The sequence below is a fragment of the Porites lutea genome, chromosome 4 (genome assembly GCF_958299795.1).
Source record: "Porites lutea chromosome 4, jaPorLute2.1, whole genome shotgun sequence".
Taxonomy (NCBI): Eukaryota; Metazoa; Cnidaria; class Anthozoa; order Scleractinia; family Poritidae; genus Porites; species Porites lutea.
The window spans coordinates 13,338,281-13,351,218 of NC_133204.1; the positions used below are offsets into that span (position 1 = coordinate 13,338,281).

Below are 12,938 nucleotides of genomic sequence, written 5' to 3' on the forward strand. Positions count from 1 at the left end.
GTATTCTGACAAGTAGCATTCACATCACATTTGCGATAGTTAGTTGTGCATTTGTCAATTTCTGGAAGAAATTACGCTTCATTCAATAACCCTTGTTCTATAGTCAGTTATAACGTTCTATATGAATATTTACCGAGAGTACTATATTCTCAACTTGAACTCGTGAATACTATTAATAGAAATTACGATAAATCTAAAAACAAATTCTAGAACTAAACATTCAAGATTTTCAGTGCTTAAGTCTTCGGAAATTTTACAGTTTAGGTTACACAGCACACACTTACAAACACCACCTCCATTGCACCCGTTCACTTTTTTCTTTCCTTACTATTTCAAAACCGGGTAAGTATAATTTCGTTTCATTGATGGAGAGTATATCAATTTCAGGGTTAGACATAACTACGCGAAGCTGGTCAATATGCGCTAACAGGCTATTTATGTTAAGGGACGCCATCACCAAACCTCGGCCAAAGGAGTTGTTATCAATATTATAAGACTTACGCCGTGTCGTAAAATGACACTCATTACCCTTCAGCACTTGTCTTTCAGGCTCCCAAACGGCAGTATCCTAATCTTCAAGCTAAATAAGTTTTTAAAAATTACGAGCAAGTTGAGATGTTCCTAATTTATTTAAATGAAGGTCGTTATGATTGCGATGCCGTTCTACAGTGATGTTGCAGTGGTCAATCAACTTCCGTTGGTTTTTCTCTCCAAGACGTGGCATTAATATATTCAGTTACAATTATTTTGTAAACAACAAAAAAAGAAAAGATTGTACACCATCAGGGAGCTCCAAGCATAAACTGCAGTAGCGTTGTTTTTATCTTCAAAGTTTGCCGGATTTCATAACCTGTCCGTTCTACTAACTACGTCCTACATTTCTTCAAGAAACATTTGACAGGCTATATCAAACACTCGACCTAGTGCTTTCACCCCACAACTGGACACCTCAAAGACTATCTAAAAAAACGGCCTACCATGCCTCCTTTTAAAAACCTACTTCTGCAGTGAATGGGTATCGGAGTCTCGAGTTGGAAACATGAAATGAAAAGAGACAGTACAGTAATGCGCGCTTAATAGGTTTTTTTTATTGTTTGGGTGGCATTAACACCTTTCCTACAAAAAAAGATCAGTGTTGCAGTGAATAACAACCCGCTACCTCAGTTTAATTCAGGTGACAACTTCAAGGAGAAAGCAGAACCGTTTAATGTAAGTTGCATTTTGTAAATGGACCTGATGACAGCTTTTACCTCGAACACAAGTATAGTTATAGCAGTTATCGCAGGAAACATCGTTCCAAGTGTAGCCATTATTGGCACCCAGAGTGTGAACACAGTCTTCGTTTTTCCAGTTGTTTGGTTGTTGCGGAGCCCAGAACCGAAAACTGGTTATTTCCTTGTTTGTCCAGACAAATGATCCCTCAACGCTTCGGTCATTAAGTCCAATCCATGATCGCTCTCCATTATGACGGTGCTGAATGTAGACATTCTCTTCTTGGTTGTGTACTGTTACCAGATGTGAGTTCATTGCTGAACAGTTGGACACAGCATTCACCCAAGGTGCGCAAAAAGAGCTTGTTAAATAGCAGTATCCATTGAAGTAATCCCATCCAGACGGACAGATGTCTTCGCGTATACAAAGTAGGAATTAGTGAACTACATAATCATATTGTTTAAAATGTATAGCTTTAGGTGCAGTTATGTGCTTCGAACATTTTTGTTATTTCCGTTTTTGCGATTAAAAAAAGAAATGGAAAGGCAGAAGTTTTTTGTTGAGGACAAAACAAAGGCAATACATAAGACTGCAAAAACAACTGCAAGTATTATAAAGCACTCCATTATACAAATTAATATTTATTTGGAAAAAGGGATAAACGTTGTTTTTCATCATCACCCGAATGCAATTTTTTTTTTATTTCCTTCAGTTTTTGTGCATTCCTTTTGTATATTGTTTGTACTCCTTTTTTTATTCAGAGAGTTGGTAAGTACTGAAGTTTATTAATTTTGCAGCAGTAGAGCTCTTACCTGACAAAACTGTGTACGTTACTGACACTGGGTCATATTTTGCTTCATATAATTCTTTGACACAAGCACGAAAACCTGTCTTGTTGATGTACTACAAGAAAGGGATGTTTATCAGCTCATTCAGGAGAAGGCAAACGGCGTTTTTCCTCCCTTGCTTGTAGAAAAAAACTATAGAACAGTTCAGGTAGGTCTTGACTAGAACCCTTTCCATATTTCTCAGTTTGACGCATGTTAAGAAGTGATCAACCCTGTTCAACAAGTTTGCATGACAGGGCTTCGAAGGAAAGAGGACAATTGGGTGCGCGTTATCACATGTCAACAACTTAAACCTTTCATGCGATGATTGCTATAACTACTGTCAAGCTTCAAATGTTTGGCGGCGAAACATGTCGCGTTCACGGGAAAGTAGACAGCGCGGGTCACGGAAACAGTAGATAATAACTTTCATCGCACGCGTGCGAACTTTCAATAGATTAATTTCAAATAATCTTCATGGGGCACAGGGATTCGCTCTCTTAGCTCATTCTCTCTAGCTTAACATCAAATTTTAGTTTTCTCATTGCTTTTTGTTGACAACATTTGGTTGCCGGTAAAACAAAACAGCGGGCTTACCTTCTGCTATACAGCTACACAGCTTTCAAGTTTAAACACACTGGTTTAACAACTTTCCATAATTCATGGCTATTTTACTAGGGTTATGCCTGATCGTTAGTTAAACGGATAAAATTTAACTTTTGTGCTGTTTTTCGCAAGTTTGGTATTTTATAATCTGTTATGCTCAATAAGACGCTATCTGTTTTGCAAAATAGACAGTGTTAATTACAGTCATTCGTATCGTCATAAGGTTTTTAAACATCCACACAACACATGTAAGTGTGGTTGAAAGTGGTATGTTACAGAAATTCATAAAATAAATGAAAAAATAAACAAATAAAGAAATAAAAACATACCTCTACCCACTCAGCTATGCTGTTATGAATTGGACTCTGACTTCCATTTTTGGTGGAATGATTGGCAGAAACAAACACATGTGGAGTTGAGTTATAAACTTTAGTAAAAGTAGCATCCTGTGAAAAGAAATTACTTATTGTAAAACTTCAGTCTCTGACATTTATAAAAAGGTAAAGACTTGTTCCACATTAGGGTATTTATAAGCTATATTTCATTTTCATTTTAAATATTAACTGAAATATGACAGGCAGCCTGCTAAACTGATTAAATGCAACTACCATCACTAGAGACATGATAGGGGAACCGGTTGCTATTGCTCTCTTATTGTAAATTTATTCAATAAAATGAACTGCACTGTGACGGAAATTGAAACCCATAAGACTAATGAAAGGACTGGAATACTGACCTTGCAGAAGGCATTATAATGACTGTGCGCCGGAGGTTTATCATTCGAGAAGTAAATCGAATTGTGCTCTGAGAAGGGAGGCTCGTCAAGGTATGAAAACGCTAACCAATTCTGAAATAACGTAAATAAATAACAATAAAAAGAAAGATTAAGAATTCTCTTTCACTCTCACGTCCTAACCGAAAGATTAGGGACCTTAAGCATCGACGACGAAATGGGACGACGACGCCGACCGGAAGTGAAATTTTCCCGCGCGAACCTTCTGGGCATGCGTAAGGTTGTCAAAACGTCGTCCAGCCTTCGTCGACGACGTAATTCAGGGAGGTTTGCCGTCGTCGCTAAAACGTAAGTATAAAACTATACTTTTTGCGTGTAAACACTCTTTTCCCCCCTTGTCATTCAGTACAAGTAGAAATATATTCTTTGTGGATTAGCAGAATCCAAATGTTAAACACTTTGACGGTTCTTCGCCTGCTAACTTGAATTTATTTTTCAGGTTCGGTTTGTTTGAAAACCTGAGTGATGGCGGAACAACAAGTCGGACAGACAAGTAAGCTTTCCTCTGCTATCTTCCGAACCTTTTAGATTAGCTGCTGTTCGTTCCCTTACGGTCCTATGTTTACTCATGCATTCTAGGTTGTACTATAGGATAAATGTTCATTTTTTCGTACTAAGATTTAATAATTTCCCATGTTGTTTTTAGCCGCTATTAAAGGCAACTATTTTCCAGTGGATTCAGCTGGAACATGATGTGGTTATGAGGAGCCCTGAGAGAGGACAAATATGGGAGAACATTGTAGCAGCACTGAATTCTCTTCAGCAGCCGAAATTTAGCTTAACTGCAAGTCAAGAGCTGTTCGAGATCGGTATACAGATTTAACTTCATTTCAAAACAAAAACAAAAGCTGCGCGACGAAGAGAAAGCCTCCACAATCAAATAATCCAGGTCGATTAAACCATCTTCATACCTTATAAAATGCAAATCACGGACGTCTTTGAATGCCCTAACAAAACTGTAACAAGACAAAGTTCTTCGCAAAGAAAAAGTCGTCGTCCGTCTGGGAAGCTGCACTGCTTAAACTTCGTTTTCCCCGCCGAAAACGAAACCCTTGGCCCAGTTTGCCTCGGTTGCGAAGCGTCGTCGTCGTCCGTTTCGTTGTCGATGCTTAAGGTCCCTATTGTGTCAACGTCGAAAATATATGGTAATATATCAAGAAGGTTTATAGAAAACAGCCACCGACATCTCATGTTACAAGAAAGCAATAACATGGTTGGGTTGACAAACCGGGATGAAAACTTGCAGAGAGAAGGCAAAGAGAGGAAACAAATGGAAGGAAATATATTTTCGAGCAAAACAAATCGTGCATCCCCGCTTGACCAACTGCTGGAAGTGTACAAAAGCGAAAACAAGAGATGGAGAAAGATACCAGTCTACTGCACTTAGTTTCAAAGAAAAAAAGCTGTTCGTTCCATGACATAAGCGTTACTTACAACAACAACGTCTTGGTGGGATCCAGCGTAGTTTTGCAATTCTCTCAAGCAAACTTTGCAGGATGATTGTGTGACATCTTCAATCCATACGCTTGCTGCGTCACGTTTTAATCCTGGATTGTAATGTTTGGCGGTCACAAATACCGATGGTATCACAGAGAATTTTCCCTGAAAAACATATCCGAGTTAGGCAACTCTTAACTTTTAGAAAGTCACGAACAGGAATCAATTTCGTATTTTTGCACATTTCCTGTAAAACAAACGCCAAAAAGAAACCCATGACATTTGTGATATGCTGGAAATTGGTAAAAGAAAAATTTGTACTACCATGCAATTGTTCGACTATTGGTCATAAGGGTACGCATATTAAAAACGATATGCTATTAACTGAGTGACCTCAGTAGAAGTGAGGCGTTTCAAAAGATATGATCTTGAACAGAATGTAAAGGACAAGAAAACCCAACAAAGGCCACTCACTGTAGGAAACATGACAGTCACACAAGTCGTACCAGTCCACCACTGTGATATGCGCACTTCACCAGCCACGCCACCTACTGGAGCACCTTGGTACGCCATCCAATCAACTGTCACGTTAGCATACGACTTTCGTTCGTTATATCCTGCCGCCATCACACATGCAGTGAATCCGTCGTTATTCACATTTTCAGCCCACGATACTGCCGCGTCATGGACATACGATTTGTCACTGGTATCCATATGATTGACAGTTATCTGCACTTGAATGGGTTTGTCAGGGTAAAACACAAACGGTTTGAAATGAATGGCATGACAGTGAGAGTAGCCCAAGGATGGAATATGTGGCATGTGGCGACGACCACGCTGAAAAGAAAATGCTAGAAAACACATTTCAAGATGAACTATAGATTAGTATCACAAGCATGCGGAGCAAAGGGCATTTACCCAGAACTTAAAAGTGTTAACAGAGCAGCAAATGAGTGGTTCTTATAATAGAGAGGGTTGTTACTCTCAACCCTAGAAGTCCAGGGGAAAGTTCACAGCGGACAATGTGTCGCTTGTCACTGCATTAGGTCAATACCATGGCAAGCAGTGGAGAGTTTAGAACTTGCATCTTGAGCAGAGCTACACACTGTCTACACGGCGTCAACTGGTCAGGCCTATTAGCGCTAAAGGAAAGGAAAGAGGACATCCAATGAAACTACTACTTCTCGCGGAAAAAAGATTCAGTTCCAGTTATGCTTAAAAAAATATAACTCTAGGAAAGGTTATCCAGATATGTTTGGCAGAGCTACGTCCGAGGACATGCAAACGACGACGACGACTACTACTACTACTTCCACTACTTCTACTACATTTTTTCATGGAAAAAACGGGACGAGCGTTATTGATTATCTAATATGTGATCAGTGCACATTTCTCAACGTTGCAAATTTTGTTGTTAAACAGCCATCGTATTTATCGGATCATAGTGCCATCGTGGCATGGATCACTCTTAACACCAGGCTAATTGGAGACGAAACGCACACTCCAAATAGTAGCAATAGATTATCAAAATTACAACGGCAATTTTGCTGGGAAGTTGACTCACATTTAAAATTCGAAAACGCACTGCGCACGGAAACAATCCAAATTCTAATTAGACAATATATGGAGAGAAACACCAGATGTAAATATCTTCTTAGAAAACGCTATGAAAATTCTAACTGAAACCTCCAAGCTATGCCTAAAAATTAAAGCTAGGAAAACTTATAAGCGTATTAAGAAATCATCCAACATGAAATGGTTCGACTGTGAATGTCGCTTGAAAAGGCATGAATTACGAAAAGTCTCAAATGAAAAGCACCGTGACCCCCTCAACTCCGAATTGAGGGAACGATATCACAAAACCTTGAATGATTACAAAAAGCTCCTAGACACAAAGAAGAGAGGATTTCACAAAGAAAAAACATTACAACTCGACGAACTACCTTTAAATCCTGACAAGACGTCATTTTCGAATGGTTTAAATTCGATGAGCGACACGGTAATGGGTTCATGATAACCGTCACGAATACAGAGACATTAAGTGACCACTAAGCCCACTATGAGAATGTTAATGTAATTGCTGTAGTTACCGTAGTTGGTGTAGTAGCTATAGTTGCTGTAGCTAGTGTAGTTGGTGTAGTAGCTGTAGTTGCTGTAGTTGGTGTAGCAGCTGTAGTTGCTGTAGTTGCTGTAGTTGGTGTAGTTAATTTAGTTGGTGTAGTTGCTGTAGTTGATGTAGTAGCTGTAGTTGGTGTAGTAGCTGTAGTTGCTGTAGTTGCTGTAGTTGGTGTAGTTAGTGTAGTTGCTGTAGATGGTGTAGTTGCTGTAGTTGGTGTAGTAGCTGTAGTTTGTGTAGTTGCTGTAGTTGGTGTAGTTAATGTAGTTGGTGTAGTTGCTGTAGTTGATGTAGTTACTGTAGTTCCTATAGTTGGTGTAGTAGCTGTAGTTAGTGTAGTAGCTGTAGTTGGTGTAGTTGGTGTAGTAGCTGTAGTAGGTGTAGTGGGTGTAATTGCTGTAGTTGGTGTAGTTGCTGTAGTTAGTGTTGTTGCTGTAGTTGGTGTAGTTGCTGTAGTTCCTGTAGTTGGTGTAGTTAATGTAGTTGGTGTAGTTTCTGCAGTAGGTGTAGTAGCTGTAGTTGGTGTAGTAGCTGTAATTGGTGTAGTTAGTGTAGTTGCTGTAGTTGGTGTAGTAGCTGTAGTAGGTGTAGTTGGTGTAGTAGCTGTAGTTGGTGTAGTTGGTGTAGTTAGTGTAGTTGGTGTAGTTAGTGTAGTTGGTGAAGTTACTGTAGTTGCTGTAGTTGCTGTAGCTGGTGTAGTAGCTGTAGTTGGTGTAGTAGCTGTAGCTGGTGTAGTTGGTGTAGTTGGTGTAGTAGCTGTAGTAGGTGTAGTTAATGTAGTTGGTGTAATTGCTGTAGTTGGTGTACTAGCTGTAGTTGGTGTAGTAGCTGTAATTGGTGTAGTTAGTGTAGTTGCTGTAGTTGGTGTAGTAGCTGTAGAAGGTGTAGTTGGTGTAGTAGCTGTAGTTGATGTAGTTGGTGTAGTTAGTGTAATTGGTGTAGTTAGTTTAGTTGGTGTAATTGCTGTAGTTGGTGTAGTAGCTGTAGTTGGTGTAGTAGCTGTAACTGGTGTAGTTAGTGTAGTTGCCGTAGTTGGTGTAGTAGCTGTAGAAGGTGTAGTTGGTGTAGTTGGTGTAGTTAGTGTAATTGGTGTATTTAGTGTAGTTGGTGTAGTTAGTGTAGTAAATGTAGTTGGTGTAGTAGCCGTAGTTGGTGTAGTTAGTGTAGTTGCTGTAGTTGCTGTAGTTGGTGTAGTAGCTGTAGTTGGTGTAGTTAGTGTAGTTGGTGTAGCAGCTGAAGTTGCTGTAGTTGCTGTAGCTGGTGTAGTAGCTGTAGTTGGTGTAGCAGCTGTAGTAGGTGTAGTTAGTGTAGTTGGTGTAGTTAGTGTAGTAGCTGTAGTTGGTGTAGTAGCAGTAGTTGGTGTAGTTGCTGTAGTTGATGTAGTAGCTGTAGTTGGTGTAGTTAGTGAAGTTGCTCTAGTTGGTGTAGTAGCTGTAGTTGGTGTAATTAGTGTAGTTGGTGTAGCAGCTGAAGTTGCTGTAGTTGCTGTAGCTGGTATAGTAGCTGTAGTTGGTGTAGTAGCTGTAGTAGGTGTAGTTAGTGTAGTTGGTGTAGTAACTGTAGTAGGTGTAGTTGGTTTAGCTGCTGTAGTTAGTGTGGCTGGTGTAGTTAGTGTAGTTGGTGTAGTTAGTGTAGTAGCTGTAGTAGCTGTAGTTGGTGTAGTAGCAGTAGTTGGTGTAGTTGCTGTAGTAGCTGTAGTTGGTGTAGTTAGTGTAGTTGCTGTAGTTGCTGTAGTTGGTGTAGTAGCTGTAGTTGGTGTAGTTAGTGTAGTTGGTGTAGCAGCTGAAGTTGCTGTAGTTGCTGTAGCTGGTGTAGTAGCTGTAGTTGGTGTAGCAGCTGTAGTTGGTGTAGTTAGTGTAGTTGGTGTAGTTAGTGTAGTAGCTGTAGTTGGTGTAGTAGCAGTAGTTGGTGTAGTTGCCGTAGTTGCTGTAGTAGCTGTAGTTGGTGTAGTTAGTGAAGTTGCTGTAGTTGGTGTAGTAGCTGTAGTTGGTGTAGTTAGTGTAGTTGGTGTAGCAGCTGTAGCTGGTGTAGTAGCTCTAGCTGGTGTAGTAGCTGTAGTTGGTGTAGTAGCTGTAGTAGGTGTAGTTAGTGTAGTTGCTGTAGTAACTGTAGTAGGTGTAGTTGGTTTAGCTGCTGTAGTTAGTGTGGCTGGTGTAGTTAGTGTAGTTGGTGTAGTTAGTGTAGTAGCTGTAGTTGGTGTAGTAGCAGTAGTTGGTGTAGTTGCTGTAGTTGCTGTAGTAGCTGTAGTTGGTGTAGTTAGTGAAGTTGCTGTAGTTGGTGTAGTAGCTGTAGTAGCTGTAGTTGGTGTAGTTAGTGTAGTTGCTGTAGTTGGTGTGGTTGATGTAGTTAGTGTACTTAGTGTAGTTACTGTAGTTGCTGTAGTTGCTGTAGCTGGTGTAGTAGCTGTAGTTGGTGTAGTAGCTGTAGTTGGTGTAGTTAGTGTAGTTGCTGTAGTTGGTGTAGTAGCTGTAGTTTGTGTAGTTGCTGTAGTTGGTGTAGTTAGTGTAGTTGCTGTAGTTGGTGTAGTAGCTGTAGTTTGTGTAGTTAGTGAAGTTGCTGTAGTTGGTGTAGTAGCTGTAGTTGGTGTAGTTGCTGTAGTTGGTGTAGTTTGTGTAGTTGGTGTAATTAGTTTAGTTTGTGTAGTTGGTGTACTAGCTGTAGTTTGTATAGTTGCTGTAGTTGGTGTAGTTGGTGTAGTTGGTGTAGTAAGTGTAGTTTTGTGTAGTTTGTTGTAGTAGGTGTAGTTTGGTGTAGGTTGGTGTAGTTTAGTGTAGTTGGTGTAGTTTGGTGTAGTAGGTGTAGTTTTGTGTGGTTTGGTGTAGTTGGTGTAGTTTTGTGTAGTTGGTGTAGTTTGGTGTAGTTTGGTTTAGTAGGTGTTGTTTGGTGTAGTGTTCTATAGTTGGTTTAGTTTTGTGTAGTTGGTGTAGTTTGGTGTAGTTTGGTTTAGTAGGTGTTGTTTGGTGTAGTGTTCTATAGTTGGTTTAGTTTGATGTACGTGGTGTAGTTTGGTGTAGTTTTGGGTAAAAACTACACTAAATACACCAACTACACAAACTACACCAACTGCACATACTAAACCAACTACATATACTAAACCAACTACATATACTACACCAACTACATATACTACACCAACTACAGTAACTACACGAACTACACTAACTACACCAACTACACATATTACAACAACAACATATACTACACCGACTTCACAAACTACACATACTGCACTCACTACACCAACTACATATACTACACGAACTGCACATACTAAACCAACTACACATACTACACCATCTACAGTGACTACACCAACTACACCAACTACACATACTACACCAACTACAGTAACAACACCAACTGCACTAACTACAGCAACTGTACCCACTACATATACTACACCAACTACACATACTACATTAACTACACCAACTACACTAACTACACCAACTACATATACTACACCAACTATATTTACTACACTGACTACACCAACTAGACTAACTACACCAACTACATATACTACACCAACTACATATACTACACCAACTACACAAACTACACCAACTACAGTAACTACACTAACTACACCAACTACACATACTACACTGACTACACCAACTACACTAACTACACCAACTACATATACTACACCAACTACACAAACTACACCAACTACAGTAACTACACTAACTACACCAACTACACATACTACACTGACTACACCAACTACACTAACTACACCAACTACATATACTACACCAACTACACAAACTACACCAACTACACATATTACACCAACTACAGAAATTACACAAACTACACTAGCTACACCAACTACAGCAACTACACTAACTACATCAACTACACCAACCACAGCTACTAAACCAGCTATACCAACTACAGCAACTACATCAACTACAGGAACTACATCAACTACAGCAACTACATCAACTACAGCAACTACATCAACTACAGCAACTACAGCAACTACACTAACTACAGCAACTACAGCAACTACAGCAACTACACCAACTACACCAACTACAGCTACTACACCAACTACAGCTACTACACCAGCTACAGCAACTACACCAACTACAGTAACTACACCAACTACGGCAGCTACACTAACTACACTAACTACACCAACTACACCAACTACACTAACTACACCAACTACAGCTACTACACCAACTACAGCTACTACACCAGCTACAGCAACTACACCAACTACAGTAACTACACCAACTACGGCAGCTACACTAACTACACTAACTACACCAACTACAGCAACTACACTAACTACGGCCGTTAACAAAACCCGGATCGGATTGCTTGGATCGGATCGGATCGGATCGGACTCCGGATCGGATCGGATTGGATCGGATTACGGATCGGACTAGTGTCTTCGCTTTTGGTGCAGAAGAATTATTTTGACAAAAGCTGCTTTAACAATGACACAGGTGGCTCGGAATAAGAAAGCCGAGTTCTCACAACGTGAGTCTAACCGGTTCGACTCGGATTTTTTCTTCCGAACCGCCTGTGTCATTAATACCAAAAAAATAGTTTCTCATGTATCACCAGGCTTAAAATTCACCATCAGCTTTAAAATCATCGCAAAGAATTATTTTCAACTGAACTGCACTGGGAAATTTTCTGTTGCATATCGTACCTTTCCTCCTCATATTGACGTTTCAATTGCCTCCTCTGAAAAGGAAACCGTTCAAGTAGGCTCAGAAAATAACAAGATCACTTTACAATAAAAAAAAAGAAAAGAAACACTAAATTAGTTACAGAAGATTGTACACATACTTTTCTCTCCGCCATCTTCATTCCGGGGGATGTCACGTGACCATTTTGGCGGGAATTTAAGGCGAATTGCCAGTCCGATCCGATCCGATCCGGAGTCCGATCCGATCCACAATCCGATCCGATCCAAGCAATCCGATCCGGGTTTTGTTAACGGCCACTAACTACACTAACTCAACTACACCAACTACAGCTACTACACCAACTACAGCTACTACACCAACTACTGCTACTACACCAACTACAGCTATTACACGAACTACAGTAACTACAGCAATTACATCAACATTCTCATAGTGGGCTTAGTGTTCACTTAATGTCTCTATATTCGTGACGGTTATCATGAAGCCATTACCAGCGACACTTTCAACGAAAATGTTCCTGCCCCAATCTCGGAAGAATCATGGCTTCACCACTTCAAATCTCTCCATTCTATTGACCGACGAATTCCACGCATGAACATGAAATTGATAGGGAATTAAATTCTTTAGAACACGAAAAGGAACAGTTTACCCATTTCGATTATGAGATAACTGAGAGGGAAATACGTCAAGCGGCGAAGAAATTGAAAAAGAAATCACCATTTGTTGACAAAATACGAAATGAAATGATCAAAGCAAGCCTCGAATCACTAATGGCTGTCTATGTCAAACTTTTTAACCTCATTTTACAATCCGGAAAAATGCCAGATGTTTGGTGTCAAGGCCTCATAACCCCAATTTACAAATCTGGTGACAAGAGTGATCCAACAAATTACAGAGGCATCTGTGTTTCTAGTTGCCTTGGAAAACTGTTCTGTTCTATTCTAAATTGAACACTTCACTTGTATTTTGAGGAAAATAAGATATTACATAATTCCCAAATTGGCTTTTTGCCTGAAAACCGCACTGCAGACCATGTTTTCTCTCTAAGGACCCTAACAGATAAATATGTGCATTATCACAAGGAAAAAGTCTACGCTTGTTTCGTAGATTTCCGCAAAGCGTTTGACTCTGTTTGGCACGAAGGATTGTTTTATAAGCTGCTAAAAACGAATATAGGAGGAAACTTGTACAACCTCATGAAAAGTCTTTATTGCAACTCGACATGTTCCATCAAAATCGGTGAAAACAAAACACAGCCTTTTTCATATTCC

The 12,938-nt window shown here is 39.8% G+C and overlaps 2 protein-coding genes and 2 long non-coding RNA genes across 4 annotated transcripts in view; 1 reads left to right on the forward strand and 3 right to left on the reverse strand.

The window, feature by feature from the left end:
* The window catches only part of LOC140936012 (uncharacterized), a 7,164-nt gene extending 7,099 nt beyond the window's left edge, over positions 1-65 (reverse strand). Inside the window, exon 1 of the mRNA XM_073385595.1 lies at positions 1-65. This exon is cut by the window's left edge and continues 62 nt beyond it. The gene's annotated coding sequence lies outside the window, so the exon portion shown is untranslated.
* The window catches only part of LOC140936010 (lectin BRA-3-like), a 98,512-nt gene extending 96,907 nt beyond the window's left edge, over positions 1-1,605 (reverse strand). The window contains exon 1 of the mRNA XM_073385591.1: positions 1,251-1,605. Coding sequence (XP_073241692.1) covers positions 1,251-1,527 — 277 coding nt within the window. The 5' untranslated portion in view covers positions 1,528-1,605. The remainder of the gene's footprint in view (positions 1-1,250) is intronic.
* A 419-nt stretch (positions 1,606-2,024) lies between these two features.
* LOC140936014 (uncharacterized) lies at positions 2,025-3,405 on the reverse strand. Its single transcript, XR_012165285.1, has 3 exons — positions 3,382-3,405; positions 2,975-3,091; positions 2,025-2,115 (listed from the first exon to the last, which is right to left on the reverse strand). It is a non-coding gene; the product is annotated as an uncharacterized lncRNA (long non-coding RNA).
* A 170-nt stretch (positions 3,406-3,575) lies between these two features.
* LOC140936013 (uncharacterized) lies at positions 3,576-4,324 on the forward strand. Its single transcript, XR_012165284.1, has 3 exons — positions 3,576-3,726; positions 3,878-3,931; positions 4,085-4,324. It is a non-coding gene; the product is annotated as an uncharacterized lncRNA (long non-coding RNA).
* The last annotated feature ends 8,614 nt before the right edge of the window (positions 4,325-12,938 follow it).